Source organism: Ambystoma mexicanum, chromosome 11 (assembly GCF_040938575.1).
Source record: "Ambystoma mexicanum isolate Mex_15411 chromosome 11, UKY_AmexF1_1, whole genome shotgun sequence".
NCBI lineage: Eukaryota > Metazoa > Chordata > Amphibia > Caudata > Ambystomatidae > Ambystoma > Ambystoma mexicanum.
In genome coordinates this window covers 1,107,898,322-1,107,916,190 of record NC_090934.1, presented here as the reverse complement: position 1 = coordinate 1,107,916,190, position 17,869 = coordinate 1,107,898,322, and the positions used below count along the sequence as shown (strand labels likewise).

At 45.9% G+C, this 17,869-nt stretch overlaps 1 protein-coding gene across 1 annotated transcript in view; it reads right to left on the bottom strand.

Annotated features, from left to right (window-relative positions):
* IDH3A (isocitrate dehydrogenase (NAD(+)) 3 catalytic subunit alpha) overlaps positions 1-17,869 on the bottom strand; it is a 456,350-nt gene that overhangs the window by 373,105 nt on the left and 65,376 nt on the right. Inside the window, exons 2-3 of the mRNA XM_069624412.1 lie at positions 4,880-4,942; positions 96-179 (exon numbers count right to left, since the gene is read on the bottom strand). Coding sequence (XP_069480513.1) covers positions 96-179; positions 4,880-4,942 — 147 coding nt within the window. The remainder of the gene's footprint in view (positions 1-95; positions 180-4,879; positions 4,943-17,869) is intronic.

Here is a 17,869-nt window from a genome sequence, read left to right as displayed (position 1 = left end):
AGATCTTCAATGCTTCTTTGAATACACCATAACAAATAGATTTTAAGTACACAGGTTGCATAGAAACCAATTTATGGAAGATAAAACATATTCACTTTAGCAGCCTCAAAAATCTTCATGACGGCAACAGATATTTCCGGTCCAATACCATCTCCAGGGATTAGAGTAACTGTGTGCATCTGTGAGTAAACAAAACAGCGAAAACAAAAATAGATTTTTGTTATTGAAAAAAAATATATATATGTATATATTTCACATTAGCAGTGGTTTAAAAACATCTTTAATTTTTCTCAAGGACAGTTAACACAAGAGGTTTAACACCATTATAACACCAAGGAGATCTACCCAATACTGTGAATACTGTGTACACAATAAATAACTGAAGGTTCAGGTGCACATCCATCAAATTAGTAAAGCCAAAAACTATTAGGATTACCAGACAGTCTAAGATGAATACAGAAGTGCAGAAATTATAACCTGTCCTACACAACTTTCGTTTGGAAGATACTACACGATTAAGTACTGTGAAAGAGTGGCTCTAAAAGTAGCGTAATTTACCATTGCAGAAGAGAAGGTAGCGTGACACAAATCTGCACCAGTCAAAAGCTAAAGTGACAATAGGGCAAAATGTGGGCACTAAATTGTAGCCCTAATACTTATGAGAAATGAACTGTTGTCTGTAACAGTAAATATTGATCACATACTGTAGAACACTATGCATACAATCAGCAGCATTACTATAGATGCTAATAATCCTGCACCAATTACCACAGAAACAAAACCAATAATGGGTGGGTGTGACGATTAAATAGCCTATTGAAATAATTGCACACATACATCATTTAAAGGTGCTTCTACTTATCAGAATAAGTCGCATAATAATGGATTTGTGTGTTGCAAATGCAACTCGATAGAACATTTGCAGGCATGTGTCCCCCCCCTGTTACATCGACCCCCGTGCCTCTCACAAATGGTGTGCCGCCAATGATCTCTGCCTTAATGCCAGTAAGACCGAGATCCTCCTCATTGTGACACCCACTCCCTCCTTTCCTCTCTCTCGGGGCGCCCACTAGGCCCTCTTCCTGCTCCTTCCTGTGAGGCTAAGAACCTTGGTGTCCTGTTAGACTCCACCCTCTCCTTCTCTCCTCACATCTCCAACGTCTCGAAGAAGTCAAACTATCAGCTGCACCTCCTCAGAGGTATTCCTCCTTTTCTCACTCCCCCCCCCAGAAGCACACTGTCTCCAGAGCTTTTGTCCTCTCTACGCTGGACTATTGCAACAGCCTCTTTCTAAATCTTCCTGCCTCTACTCATCGACCTTTACAACTTATCCAGAACAGGACTGCGACTCTTATCCTTGGCCTCATGTCCAGGGATCGTATCTCTCAAGCTCTGAAATGTCTTCACTGGCCCCTGTGGCTGCAAGAATCAAGTTCAAAATCCATGCATCGTCCACAAGGCGTTCTGGGGCCTGGGACCACTCTACCTCCAACTTTCTCTTCCAAAACCTCTTCCTTCTAGAGCTCTCCGTTCATCCACCTCCAACTCTGAGAGTCAGACGCCTCTCCACGCATAGAGTTGGGGGCAAATCTAAATCCTCGGCTGGGGTCTCCCTATGGAACAGCCTCACTGCCTCTCTCAAACTTGAGCAGAACCACCTCCGGTTCCGGAAGCAACTCAAGATCTTCCTTTTCGCTTCCGCTTTCTCTCTTCCTCTCCCCTGCTGACGCACCCGACTGTTCTGCGCACTGGTCACCCTCTGAACTCAGGCCCAGGCTCCTACATGTCCAGTTGCCCTTGCACTGCCTGCGGGCTCCTCAGCACTTAAGAGTCTGTTTCTGCATCCCTACAGTCCCTTCTCTCTGCACTTATGAGCCACCCTCTGGCTGCACTTGTGAGTTAACTGCACTTCCCCCTTCCCCTCCCCGTGGCACTTCTCCCCTTAACTCTTCCCCGCACTTGCACGATCTGAATGACACAAGGCCTAGTAAGATCGTTATTTTGTCCTCCATCGTTTCCCCCTCCTTGTCTTGTCGCACCTAGAAACACTTGTGTACAGGAGCGTTATAAATGCCACATCATATCATGTCAGGGCTCTAGGCCCTGAACACATCAGACCATCATACATGGACTTGGGGAGTGCCTTTTTCTTTTTTTAAATATATACGTTATAAATACACTGGACTATTTATTACTTCTGGGGCTGACTGTACAAGACTTTTTGGTGTAAACACTTGCATAATATCTACCAGACCTATTATCCACCTTTTGAAGATGGTAAACATACATTTTGGCTTTAAAAAGTAGTGTGAAGAAAAAGGTTGTAACATTTTCATGCATCTTTGTTTTTTTGCCACGTCTGAAGAAAGCACATAATGGGACATAAACTGCTATGTATCTCTTCAGTAGGGATATAATGCAGAGGAAGGCAGGAAAAATAACAGGGGCCGTTATAGAAAGAGAAAGGAAATGAAAACTTTGGCCAGTTTACAGGGAACACACGAGAAATGACACCAAATACAGTGAAAGCTTTGTTGTTGGGCATTTCCATCCTTGCCCATGTAAGCCTGCATGTTTGTAGTGCCCCTGCCCCCCATACCATCATTTTGCGGCTGTGAGCCCCTTGCTGCCTCCTAAAACCTGCAGCAGTTTCCCCCCTGTTTGTCCCGCCCCCTGTGTCCTCCCCCTGGCCCTTATTGGCCATCTTCAGAAGCCTGCCGTGGAGGGCCAAACCCATTTTTCACTTCTTGGGCCATTTCCATCCTGGCCCAGGTAAGCGTGCGTGTTTGTAGTGCCCCTGCCCCCTATACCACCATTTTGGGTCTGCGAGCCCCTCGCTGCCTTCTAACCCCCGCAGCAGCTTCCCCCCTGTTTATCCCGCCCCCTGTGTCCTCCCCTAGCATCCCTGGCCCCTCGACCTCCCTCCCTCCCTCCCTCCCTCCCCCCGCCTCCTAGCCCACTCTGTGAACCGAATGGTTAGGTGACTACTCAAACTCACCGACCCTGGGCAGCCCTCTGCCCGGCAGCCCCTTTGGCTAAGGCCCCCAAGGCAAAGGGCGGCTCCTACGTTGGCGGCTCCAAGAAGTGTCTGCAGGTGAAGCCAATGAACCCAGGAGTCAACAGACTGACAAAAACTGTAAGTGTGGCATGGGTGGGGTGTAGAGCAATTACTCTACTCCAGAAAGACCCGCCACTATACTTTACCTTTCCATAATTGTAGACTGCCATAGACGTACACCATGCATACTTAGAGAGATATGTGACCACCAGCCTAAATCTATTCATGGCTGGACTGTAAATGCTGCCATGCACTACATACTAACATACTTGCTAATGTTAACTAGTGCCACACCTAGAGAGAACTGTGAAGATTAGCCTGTGTCACATTTAGGCAGGTGTAACAATGTTAGCATGTGCCACACTGAGATGAAATGCGTAATTTAGCCTGCATCCCATCTAGATAGGCTTGTGAATGCATGTGCCACTACTAGATAGAATTCGTAGCTTAGCCTGTGTCCCATGTAGATAGGATTGTGAATGTTAGTATGTGCCACGACTAGATGGAATTCTTAACTTTGGCCTGCGCCACATCAAGATAGGATTATGAATGTTAGCATGTGCCACACTTACATAGAATTGTGAACATTATCCTGCGCTGTATCGAAATAGGATTGTGAAAACTAGCAGGTGCCACACTCAAATGGAATTAGGAAGGTTAGCCAGTGCCAAACAGACAGAATTGTGAATGTTAGCGTGTTTAATGTCATATAACCCACTAACCAAAAAACTCAAACCTTCTGCATGCTTCTCTCACTCAAAAAACTCACAAAACCATCTCATGCACAACAAGCCGCACGCACTTTACAATACTGCAACAACACATAACCTGCACCAACAAAACAGGAGGCCTGACATCAATCCGATACTCGCACCAAAGCTCAGCACCCGGTGTATACCGAGTTGAAGCTGCCAACAGAACACCACTCCTCTAACTAACCTACTCCCTCTTCACCTTACTAACCCATCCCACCTTCTCGTTTACAGATCCGCCAGAGCGCCTGGGGACCAACTCCGTTGGTGACGGTGCGCGGTACAAATACCTTTAACATTTAACATCCTTGGGTAATCAAGAGTGCCAGATAACAAAATATGACAGATGGGAGAATAATTTTTAATCCGGAGGACGGAGAGCAAGGAAACTGATCATAAAGTCTGGATTACATGCTTCTCTACCATCCACAACATGGTTCATCAGTTCTTCGAAATTTAGCTATCTGCCATTTTATTATCTGGAACTGTACTACTATTGGCAATGACAGGTGCTGCTGGTTAATAATGCATTCCAGATAATAAAAGTACTGGATAACAAACTATACTTATCAACGATGCACTGGTATCAATTCATCGGCATATCCCACATGTTTCCAACTGGAAGGCTGCATGCCACATTGCAGGGATCGAAATAAAAGATATGATGCACAATAGTTCCTGGTTATCTAGCATCAGCCAACAAAGAGCTACGTCTGGGGAACAAAGAACTCCAACATCCAGACACGTCCTGCAATACTAGCTTGAGATGCAACTGTACCACTTTACCCTTTTGTCCACTATGAATGTAGTTATGTATGTCCGCTTGTGCTTTAAAGTTCTTATAGATGTGTCCAAATGCTCCTTTCATACGCACTCCCAAACACTGATGTCACATAGGTACGTTTATATGGCACCAGCTGGGCCTAGGAAGTCAAATGTAGCTTATAGTAGGTGTTGTTTCCTTAACTTTGCTCAGTGAATTCGGAGATGTTCTCATCTATTTCTATGAATTAGTTGCATAGAAATACCCACGCACCCAGATAATTCAGTTAAAATGATTAATACTCACGTCGTTAGAAAACGTTCGGGTGGCTTCTTTTTGGTATTTTATGGCTCCGGGCAGCTGACGCATCTGCAAAATAAAGAAATCCTGCATCAAAATGTGTAAAAGCCTGTCCTAAAAATGTAAACTCGGATTTTGGTATAAACACAGCGGGACCGATGTCTTGCATTTTACTTTTAACAAACTAACTGAACAGTGGCACACAGCTTGGTTACAGCATGCAATTGAAGTCTTGTCACACATGGCTCTCTGAGCATGTGTGCTCGCCGACAAATACAGTGGAGCATGTCACAATATGTGTTAGGCAGAATTGCATGCTACTCTCTGGGACCACTACACACAATTGGGACTTCAGGTGTTAGCCAAACCAACCTTTGGTAGAAGTCTGTACCACACAATTTTTGGTAGCGAGCTGAGCAGTCAGGCTTATCTCAAGAGTGAATGTGAGCAGTAAAAGTAATTACCCAGAGGACTTTCAATCACAGTGGTTCAAGTAGACACTTATACTCAAGGTTTCTTGGTAAAACACGTATTGATTTATTACACAATCATTTAGAAAACATTTCACTGGAAGGAGACTACTTAATACCAATACACTTCAATACAAAACTCTAAGATTTTGAGACAGTTTGAGCTCCCCTGAAATAGGATCTAAATGGCAGTTCAGTTACTTAGAAGTGAGCAAAAGGGTCAAGGTAAATTAAATAGATCCCATATACTTGTTATGATATGATATATGATATGGCATTTGTAACGCGCCTATACACAAGTGTTTCAAGGCACGACGAGGCAGGGAGGGGGCAACAGGGGGGAAAGACAGACAACGATCCTACTAGGCCAGGTGTCATTCAGATCGCGCAAGTGCAGGGGTAGGGGGAAGGGAAAAAGTGCAAGGGGAAGGGGAGAGGGGGAAGTGCTGAACAGGGTAAGTAGAATAAAAAATAAATAATAAATAGGGCCAGCTGGTAGCAAGTGCAAGGTAAGTACAGACAAGTGCTGGGAGGGGTGGGCTGTAAGGGATGCAGAGACAGTCCCGCAGTGCAGGGGTTGCCAGGGAGGCAGTGCAAGTGGAGAGTGGCTGGGCCAAGGACCGAGGTCGGTGAGAGTGGCCCAGGTGCAGGTTCAGTGCAGTTTCAATGAAGAATTAGCAGGGGAGAGGGAGAGAGAAAGCAGAAGCAAAGAGGAAGGTTTTGAGGTGCTTCCGGAACCGAAGATGGTTCTCCTCAAGTTTCAGGGAGGCAGGAAGGCTGTTCCAGAGGGAGGCCCCTGCCGCAGAGAGAGAGATCTACCCCCAGCTCGTTGCTTCGAGAAGTGGCTGACCTTGAGGGAGTTGGAGACAGATGAGCGAAGGGCTCGGGAAGGAAGATATTTAGGAAGAGAGAGAGTTGAAGGTATTTAGGCCCCAGGCCCCAGAAGACCTTGTGGACAATGCAGAGGGTTTTGAACTTAATCCTCGCAGCCACAAGGAGCAAGTGTAGAGATTTCAGTCCTGGAGAGATACGGTCCCTAGGCTTGAGGCCAAGGACAAGTCTCGCAGTCCTGTTCTGGATGAGTTGCAGAGGGTGGAGAGTAGAGGCAGGCAGATTAAGATAGAGGCTGTTACAGTAGTCCAGCTTCGAGAGAACCAGGGCTCTCGAGACCGTGAGCTTCTGGGGGAAGGAAAGGAAGGGAAGAATACCTCTGAGGAGGTGCAGCTGGTAGTGAGACTTCTTAGAGACGTCAGTTATATGAGGAGAGAAGGAGAGTGTGGAGTCGAAGATGACCCTGAGGTTTTTTGCCTTGCAAGTAGGAGCAGGAAGCGGGCCAAGAGAGGCTGGCCAGAGCGCTGCAGGGAAGGAGGAAGTGGGAGTGCCGATGAGTAGAATCTCAGTCTTACTGGCATTAAGGCAGAGGTCATTGGCGGCACACCATTCCTGGATAGCAGACAGACAGTCGGAGATGAGGGAAGGAGAGGAGGAGGCCGAGGGTAGCCTGAAAATGAGCTGGGTATCGTCCGCATAGCACTGAAAGTTGGGGCAGGGAGTGGCGATGTGGTGGGCAAGGAGTGCCAGATACTGGTTGAACAGCCAGGGAGAGAGATTAGATCCCTGGGGGACACCACAGGTAGAGAAGAAAATGTCAGAGAGGAAGGACCCCAGTTGGACCTGGGAGGGTCGATTGGAAAGGAAAGAGGTCAGCCACGCCAGAGCCTGACCAGTGATACCCAGGTTATCACGGAGACGGTTGAGCAGGATGGCATGGTTGACAGTGTCAAAGGCAGAAGAGAGATCGAGCAGAATGAGAACACACGGTGTGTTGGAGTCGAGGTTCAGGAGCAGGTCCTCACGGATGTTCAGGAGAGCAGTTTCCGTGCTTCTGGCAGCTCTGAAGCCAGATTGATGGTCATGAAGACTGAAGACAGTGCAACTAGTTTCAGTTCACCAGAAGAGTTCAATTCAAGTCAATAGGCCAGGCTAAAGTCAGTGGACTAGTGTTCTGGAGAGCAGTTCTGGCATGAAACTGTAAAGTCTTTGCAAAAGTTCTCAGAAGGAGTTTAGGCAAAAAAGAATCATATGTCGGGTCACAAGCTGATTAGGCCTGTAAATTGGGAAAGTTTCACAAACCTTCACCGCAAGAGTGGCGTTCTCTCAATCGGGTTGGCACAGTACATTGGTATGAAGAACAAAATGCAGCTGAAGACGCTGGTTCCTGGCAGGTCCTGCAGATCTCACTGTTCGAGCCTCAGTCGTGGGGACAAGAGGGAGGACGTCGGGGAGGGGGGTGGGCAGGGGATGGGACTCCCGCACTGCACGGGATCGTCGAAAAAGCAAACAAGATGGAGCCACTTCAGTTCCAGTAGCTGTAGATTCAAGCACACAAGCTGGTATGTATCCTTCTCCCTGGTTAATCCTAACCAGCCTTGAGAATGGTATCCAGGTGGCTTACTAGTTGATTGGTCCCACCAACTCAAAAGGAAGAAGTTGTCCTTGAAGGGGCCTCTGTCGAGATAAACTTGGCAATTCAGACCTGCAGCACGGCTTTACCAGGCATACCAACGGTCCAGGAGTTGCAGCAGCCATCCTCTTCCAGCTCTTCTTCGGTTCTTTCGTTCCAGTGGTCGACTCTACTTTCCAGTCCAAGAGACTCGCCTTTTAAATAGTTCTCTCCCTTTCATTCCAACATAGCTGTCACTCACCCAGCAGGGTGGCTGTCCTTGCCGAACAGTCAGCCAGCCAATCACGCCAGAGTGCATTTGGGTCTCCTAGGAGACCAAGCACAGAGAGTTTCTGGCACCTCTCTCACTTCCTGCCCACCCCAGACACTCAGACACCAGAGGCGGTCTTCAGTCCTGAAGCCCGCCAAAGCCATATGAACAAAGGGACCAAACACGTTTTGGCGCGCAGAGGCAAATACTAGAAGGACCTTTCCGAAATGTAACAGCAAAAAAAGAAGACCGTGACCAGTTTAAACAAAGGGGCTTAAAGCGCCATCTTGAAAAACATGGCTCCGTGATTTTTAGCTACCGGTGTTCGCGGTCAGGACAAATCATGGTAGTTTGTTGTAAAACCACGGCCACCAGCCTTTTCAATAGGAAAGGGTAGCATTTGACTGCTACAGGAGAATTTAGACACAGGGGATACTATTTAACTCCTCCAGCACCCCATTGTAAGAGGGTGTGTGCTGGGTCTAGGAATTTGGGAAGACTAGTAAAGTCAATTTCACTTTACATTCTCTTGGAAACAGTAGTTAAATCCCAGAGAAGGTATCTAAACCTTTGGGAAGTCTAAAAAGACATCCCTATGTCACTGCACTGAGGGTGCTGTGCAACACACGAAAAGCTGACTATGGAGTTATCTTAAAACTCCATAATCAAAGAACACATGAGTAAAACTTACATCAAAATACATGAGAGTGGGGGAAAAAAAAGGCTCACACTTTCCAGGTAAAAAATCAAGTCCTCAAAATCCAGCAAAGTTGCTGGGGGTCTCCAAGGTGGAAGGAATTGGCACATTTAAGAGAATTCTCTGTAACACTATGCTGCAAGAAAGATTCGCTTTCTGACCCATTTGCCTGGGGGCAGGCAGGGTTGCCAGCTGGAGAAGCTCAATTTTACCTGCAAGCGTGTGGGCTGCTCCTCAGACAACTAGGACCACAGCCTTATTCTGTATGGCAAAGCTGTCCTCTGCATGCCAGATTATCCGCGATACTCAGTGGGGTGCCGGGTGGAGACTATTTATAGTTCAGACCCGTATCAAGCAGGGAAAATGCATCCGTGGCACATAGATTATAATTCAGAGGATTCCTAAGGAAAACAATAATGGCGGATGGATAGCCCTGGTTTTATAATGGAGGATGCAAAGCATGAGCCCCACACCCTTTGAACTTAATCGCAATCATATTCGCCCACACCAAGGAGCTGAAAACAGGGTAAAACATGTCTGGCAAATGCAAAAACCTTTTCAAAGAAGCTTTTCTTTGGCTGCCAAGAACACATTTAAAGTGACCAGGCATTTCGTTTTTTGAGGACTGATGCTTCATTAGGGAATATGTGCACACCATCAACCCCACTTCTGGGCTTCATTCTGTGGCAAAATCCTTGATGAAGCAATTAAGGGATGGAGAGGGTCCTCCACTGCCTGGAGCACCCACTGAACTACACCTGTGTGGTTGTATATAGGGGATTGTGGTCCCTCACTCTATTGCTTCGGCTATATCATGGGTCATACATATAAATATAACTCTGAAGCCCTAAACACACACTGTTCAATAAGGGAATGCTACTGAGAACGGATGGAGGTGCAGGATAATGACCCTTCTAGCAACATTCCCTGATCAAGATGTACTTGGAATGCAGGGCCATTCCTGCTTGCAAGCCTCAACTTGATTGGACCTACAAAAAGTGTGTAGCCCTTACTATACGCCCTTTTCAGGTATGAGGTATTCCCTTTAGGCAACTGAACTATGAAGTGGGACACCACAACTTTCAGCACCACCCGTGGACTCTACTCCTGCAACCATGCAGATGTAACAGCAGTACAGTTTCGACTTGTTTCCTGTAGTATTGCAATTGCAGAAAATAAACGCTGTAGTACCCCCGATTCGTTTCCTAGTCTGTATGCACGACTGTGGCTCTGCAATGCATCACAAAACTGCGTGGTTCACTTTGAAGTTGACAGAACCTATTCATTATGTGTGGAAAAGCCTGAAGCCATAGATTGCTCCGTAATTCGGTATTGTGAGCGAGTGGGATAGTTTATGGAGCGCCCACTGTGAGCCAACTTGCCTCCTGCCGGGGATCAGAACTGTAATTAAGCATCTAGCCAAAAAATATCAAATCTTAGGGGGTAAAGAGCAGGGTCTTACAGAGACGTAACGCACAGGTGATTTACATCTGAACTGAGGCTCAAAGGGAGAGTATTCAGTTGGTGAAGAAGGAGTAAGTGTTTTACCTGTAACTCCACCTTTTCTCCAGCATTGGTATCTTTCATAGATTCACATGCTGTGAATGTTCCCTGGCATCAAGCTGGGAATCCTCGGTTACCTTTTAAAAAAAAAAAAAAGTTTGGTCCATTTTGTATGCCATCACACTCTTTATGGGTGGTTTAGGCCCCATCCAATGGGACATCGAGCAGCAAGTTCCTCCTTTCCAGCCCTTTTGGAGTGGATGGAGGGCACATGTGAATCTATGAAAGATACCAAAGCAACTTACTCCTTCTCCAGCATTAGATCTTTCATAGATTCACATGCTGTGAATAGAATATGTAGCAGCATAATAACTGGTGGCTGTAAACAGGTAAAACGCCTACCTTATTGAAACCGATGCTGCAGAATGGCTCACCCTGTCTGAACATCTGCTGCATGCTGGCTTTCCAAGCAGTAGTGCCTTGTAAACGTGTGAGGCACCGTCCACGCTGCTGCATGGCAAATGTTGGTGAGCAAGTCCGCCACCCACAGGGCAGCTGTGGCCCTTTTTGAATGAGCCTGGGGTGGCTTATCAAACAGCCTGCCTGCCTTCGTGTAGCAGAAAGAAATAGCAGATTTGATCCACCTGGATATCGATATTGCTTTGCCTTTGTTGGTAGGGCCAAATGCTACAAAGAGCTGGGTTGAGGCTCTGAACGACCTAGTTCTTTCTATGTAGTACTTGATGTAGTTCTTAATGTCCAAGGAATAAAATGCAGTCTCCGCAGGGGAAGCGGCATTCGGAAAGAAAACAGGTAATGCAATAGTGGCGTTTTTAGGAAAATCCATGGGAACTTTGGGAATTCATCTTGGATTGGTCCTCAGCAGAACTTTATCTTTACGGAAACGCAAGTACAGCTCATTGACCTGCAGCTCCAATACCCACTAGGAACTCAACCTTCCTGGACATATTTTATGTTTGCTGCGGCCAGTGGCTCAAAAGATTCAAATAAGTAATGCTAGGACTGCATTTAGGCTCTAGTCGGGCACAGTATTCTTTGTTGGAGGAAATACTCTAAGAAGGCCTTTTAGGAAATAATCAGTTTGTCACTGAACAAGGGAGTGTGTTTTACTAGTGTATCTGGAGATGGCCACCAGATGTACCTTGATGGATGAGTAACTGAGGCCTACCATTGCTAGGGACAGCAGGTACAGGAAAAGTTGTTCCAGCTGAACAATGAGCGCTTCAAATCACTTGTTTCACGCACCATGAACAGAACGTTTCCACTTGAAACCATACGAACGATTTGTGGAGGGCACTCTGGCTGCTGCAAGGATGTCTCCGCAATCTTGTGGAATGCCTAGTCGTACAAGTTCTGCGAAATCAGGAGCCACGCTGTCAATTTATAGGACTGGGGGTCATGGTGTAGGACCTTGCCACGATCTTGGGATTATGATGTCTGGTCGACTGAGTAGCCTTATCGGTTGAAAAAGAGGTACAGGTCCCCCTCTGCGAGAAGAAACATAGCCTTATGGCCGGTGCTATGGGAAGATGCCCACTCGCGAGTACGTAGCCACATTTTAGCTCACTGTACCTTTCACAAAGGAGGAATATCCATTTGCATATCAGACTTTGCGCCGCCCACTTGAGCAGTCCAGCACCGAAATGCTAGGCAATCCTCCTTTAAACAAGAGTACCAACTTGGATGGCCCCCGGGAGCGTCTGACACGCTTTAGCTCACTCCGATGTGGACCCCTTGCTCACTGTGCTGAGAGAGGCACGGTTCCACCTCACTGATGAGGCCTGACTAGGCTGAAACATGTGCCTGGGGTTGCTGTTGGTACTCTTGTTTAGAGTAGATTTGAGGAGCATTTCGGTGCTGGACTGCCTTTGGGTGGGACAAAGACTGATATGCATATGGGAATTTCCCCTTTGTGAAAAGCACAGTGAGCTAAAGCGTGATTGGGACTCTCCCGGGGGCCATCCACCCAAGAACAGGTCAATGAGCTGCGTTTGTGCCGGTAGAGGGACTCCCAGACCTTCTTTTGCATAGCCTTATAGGTTGGTCCACTGACAGTTGGAGAAGGTCAGAGTAACCATGTCTGGCATGGTCAGTTGCGAGAGATTAAGCTGAGTCGACACAGGTGTGCCCTTATTTTCTGTATTGCCCGAAATATGACCGGAATTGGCAGGAATGCGCAGGCAAATAGGTTTGTCCACAGAAAGGAGAAGGCATTTCCATTTGACCCCTTCTGTGGACTTCTGCTGTCAAACAGCTAACACTTCTTGTAGCAGCTGGTGGCGAAGAGGTATATGGATGGATGACCCCATCGTTGGAACACTGTTGTCGAGTTCCCATTTGTGCGACTAAGTGGATTGCTTGCTGAGGCTGTCTGCCAGGTGGTTCTGGACTCCTGGAAGGTGGAATGGAACGCTTGCAAGAGCATCCCGTTAGAGATGGCCCAGTGCCTTACCTCCTTCTCCATTTGCACGATCCGATTGACATAATGCCTAGTAGACCGTTATTTTTTTTTTCCCCCGTTTTTTCCTCTCCCTTTTTTGTCTGGTGGCGCTTTGAAAAACCATTTGATGTATAGGCGCTTTATAAATACACAATCAAATAAAAGTAAAATAAATAGGGTCGCAGATTTTGCTCACCTCTGCTTCCTGATGTAAAACATTGTGGTGGTATTGTCAGTGAGTATCCTAACCATGCATCCTTTTAGTACCGGCAGGAAGGATTTGAGGGTCCATCCCACTGCTCTTGGCTCCAATACATTGATGTGGAGTGGCGCTTCCTGGGCTGTCCAGACCCCCCTGACATGCATCTGGTCGTAATGAGCACAACACTCGTGTGTGGGAATGGGCTTTCCTGCCTGCTGCTGCTGAAACTACCAATTCTGGCATGGGCTGTGATGTGAGGCATTTGGCTGTGGAGTCTGGGGCTTAAATTTCTTTTCACACCTACCCTTAACGGCTAGCTCTGTAAAAGGGTGCTTTAATGTTTGTAGCCCCTCTTCCCATACGTGATCCAAGATTGGGATGGATACCACAGACTTTCTCCTCTTGCCCATATGGTTGAAGAGAAAACACTGGTTATTGTCTTCTGATGGGACAAGGCCAAATTCTTGGCAGGCTTTTGAAATCGTGGCATGAAACGCCCCAATGTCGTCTGGCGACAAATGTTTAGGCACTTCTTCCACTGGTTCGTCCGCTGGAGGGCTAGTATACAAATCATGGTCTGTTGTCGTAGAGACGATGTCCCAAGGGTCATCACACTCTGTATCTGGAAGCTCCACTTCCTCGTGTTCTTCCACCGTGAATGATGGCATGGGTCGCGGCACTACTGAAGGTAGTGGGGGCACTATTAAAAAGGTAGTGGAGACTTATGCAGTCTATAGCATTTTGGTGCTGCTGTGGTTATGCAGACCTTTGTGAAGACCTGGATCTGGTAGGTGGTCTTTGCTGCGATGGCGACCTCATCCTTGTAGGTGATGTATGCCGTAATGGGGGTCGGGACCTAGTGCTAGATCTGGTTAGAGATCTGGAGGGCGAAATTCTTTGTGGTGCACCTGCTCGTAAGCCTTCCATGGAGGCGGTATCACCAGTTGCGCCAGTTGAGAAAGTGGTAACCTGGCCTGCAGTTGTTCTAATACCAACTGCAATGAAGAGAGGACATGAAAGGACAGTAACGTCTTGGGATTTGACAATAAAGCTTGTGTGTTCATTAGTAGTTGCCCTGGAACTGGGTAACTAAGTGCCAGCGGGTAACTGGGCCTTGGCACTGGTTGGCCCTGCACCCAAAGATTAAATGGGTCCTGGCATTGGCTGGTCTGAACACACTGGAGGCGGTTGTGGTGGGGTAATCCTTAGTTGATCTCGGCCTGCTGTAGGTGGTAGCCTAGGAGAGTGTGGCTGACCGATTATGGAATCTTCAGAATTAGAAAACTGCAGTGAATGAGCTTGCTGTGCCTCGACATCTATGTCAATTTTGTGTTGCAGAATATCCTCTGACATTAACTCAAGAATGAGTGATAGGTGAGACTGGCGAAGTAATCACCTGCATTTGCTTTTTCTCCTGCCGTTTTGCCCTCTCCTACTGCGCCCTGTGTCAGAGGATCCTTCTGTGGCTTCAGGCGTTACTTTTGCTTCCTGAGCAGCTTTTGGAGTGTCTGTGGACGAGTGTGGTAACTTCCCCATGGACTGTGTTGTCTACTCGATGACAAGCTTTTATTTGAGGACTGTTGTCCCTTGCACGATGAAGTTGCCATTGACGAGCTCTTCTTGGCCGACGGATGTGCTGCCAATGAGGACTTCTGCTTTTTACTGGTGGACTGAGCTCTTGACAGAGAAGCTCATGATGAGGTTTTTGCCTTACTGGAATGTAGGCCTGTCGTCGACGAGCGGTCACCCGTGACCGCCAACGTTTCTGCCAACAAGCTCTTCGTCGGTTTCTTTGCATGCGACGACGACTGTATCGTCGGACTCTTTCTAGGATTTTCCCCATGCACAGTCGACAAGGTTTTTTGCCCTTTTGTGTCTATTGTTGCAGACTTGTGGTGCTTATGCTTAAGGGAGGGTGGGGGGGGGAGTGGCTCTCCTCAGATCTTGCCCTTTCCTTAGAGGGTGGTCTTTTTTTCCAATTGGCACAGCCATGCTCCTTGTGGATTCTGACTCTGAAGGTGGGTAATTTCCCTGCTGAAGCCAACACACAAATCGTCGGTGCCTGTCTTTAAGGGTTTTGGCACTAACCATTTGCATATCTCACAACCCTCTACCAAGTGGTTTGGGTAGAAGCAGTAGATGTACTCACTGTGCTTGTCAACTTCAAATACTTCTTTCAGGCCACAGGTGTTACAAGCATTGAATAACGACTGTGGCCTTGGCTTTGGCTTCCATCTGATGTCATGTCGTCCTCTGCAACACTATTGTCCTCCTCTATGAAGGTATTGAGAGGGCCTTTCCTTCTTGAAGTATGTTTGAAGAATTTTCACAGGGAAACGTTTTTCCTCACTGGAGAAAAAAAACTTGAGGACTTCTTCTAGAGTGACACGCGGTTAGAATCTGAGGAAAGGCTGGAAAGGATGAGCATGCTACTCAATGTCCCACTGGAAGGGGCCTTAATCACCCATAAATAGGGTGATTGCATACAAAATGGACCAAACATTTCCTTTAAAAAGTTGATCAAAAAAGGTAACAAAGGATTCCCAGCTTGACACCAGGGAATATTCACAGCATGTGAATCTATGAAAGACCCAATTCTGGAGAATTTAATTGTATTCATGTAGACTAGGGCATGCATGTCCTTGGTCACGCCCAAGGAATAGAAGACTCTTCCAACAGTCCTAGAACAACCCATTTCACATAAGACCAAGGGCATTCACACTACAACATGTACCTCACATAATGCAGCCCCCAGCTAACTGAAGATAAACAAGGAGATGAAGAAACGCTACTCCCACCTAAATAAAATGTCATCCCTCTGTTCCCTGCCCTGTGCAACCTAGCTACTCTCTGGCCTGCCTATCCTATTAATCCTACCTTATGACCTGCATCACTTGACACAGAGGCAGGGCTTTAACTTGGCCGGTGATAGCGGAGGCAAGCCTCAGCAGTCTCCAAGTTTCTTTTGATCTGGGTCTCTGCCAAGCCCCATCAGTCCCACATGAGCACCCAGAGAGATTTATGTGACTTATGGTAGGTACCGGGACAAGGACGTGCAGTGAAAGCAATAGGTGCAGGGAAGTTGTCTGTTTTACAACACAGCCGGCACGGACTTCCAAAAGCTAACTTCCTCCAATTATGTATATACAACTCGTAGTTTGCCATCACTTTACCGGTAGGGTATTATAAATCAACCAATGTGTTTATTTCATCATAGCCTTTTAACCACATACAACAATTCACAAAACCACAATTTGTTTTTCTTAATTAAAACATTAAAAAAAATAACAAGATTCCAATAGAACTATAAAATATAATGCAAAATAAAGAACTACAGATTTATGCAATGCTATGTATATACAAATATCAGGTGCACACAAATTACATAATTATTCCAATGAATGTTTAAAAAACGTCCAAAAAACTACCGTTAATTAATTAGCGCAAGGTTTACAAGGTTATTCCAATGAATAATAATGAACTATCTTAAGGGCTCCCTGAAATTCATCATTCTTGACAAATCAAATACAAAATACATAATGTACAAGCCCTAATGAGTTATGAAGTGCATTCATGTGTATAAACAAATTACGATGCATCATACATGCAGAGTTTTTCCTTGTATAGAATTATTTCAGTCTACCGTAAGCACAGGACTCACAAGGTCCCTCAAATTCATCAATCGGAGCAAACCATGTAGTTAAGATGATTAAAAACGAATACAATTAACACTAACAAATAAAACTATTAAAGCTAGACCCACTAGGGTATGCATAGCTTCAATCGACCTATATCATTGCAGTCCAATAGATCACTTGCTTATTTCCAAAATTCAGCTGTTTAATTTAGCACAATCTCATTGGCACCCGTTTTTACTCATAGACCCATGAAGATAGTCGAAGATCAACAATTTATCTTTCTGGATGACCTCTCAGATTAAAAGGGGCCTACTAATGACTCACCGATAGGAATCTAATTTCTTCTGCCAAGCTACTGTTAGATACAAGGCAATATTCTTTAATTGAGCTTGATTTTCAATCACCTTGCACAGCTTCTCTACCAGTTCTTATCCCTTGGTTCTTACATATAGGTTTAAGTCAACACACTCTTAGCATATTATAGAGAGCAGTAGCAAACGGGCAACCGTTTGCTAACAGACAACCACTCTACCATGAGATAAAGGCTTAGAGAGGAAGTATCACAAGCCTCAACTTCAGCAAGAGGTTTCGTTCCTCCAGTTTATCAAGTTAAGCTTCAAAGCTAGCTACACATTTAAACCCCAAATATTCTCGTCAGGAGAGCACCAACTCCTTCCTCCATTGTAGTCGATGTAGCGCATTCCTTGTAAGCCTCTTTCACTAGTAATTTAGCATGTGTGCCTTAACAGCAGGGTTACCCCATAGGTGTCGCAATCGGAAGGTCGATAGCATGGTTTTGATATAATTAAATCAGGGTAGGTCCCTTGCACCTGCTTTGGGGTCTGTGCAGTATGGCTTATGATTCACACAGTTCCAAATCCTAATCCAATAAGCAAGTGGTTTTGGTATCCATGTATAAACGATTCCATTTAGTCCCAACTCCATCCTTATTAGTAGTGAGCGAGAACTATATGAAAGTCCCACCAATCTCTTTAAAATTTCATTTTCTTTAACTTCCAGAGGTTGAATTTTGCTGTGACACCAAAGTTCTGCACCATATACGGATGCCGGAGCCCTATAAACCTCAAAGTGCTCAATAAAGCCCTGTAAACATGCTTTTTTTTAAACCCTCAGGACTGCTTCACCCCTACAATCTAAAATATGACAACTCTACAAATTGGCGTTTCCAGTTAACTGAACTGTCAATTGTTGTGCCCAAATAATTAACAAAATCATTTAATTTGACAATCTATGATTTCCCCATCAATTTTAATTACAAGTTAAGGGACCCTCCTCTTCCTCTGTGGTTGT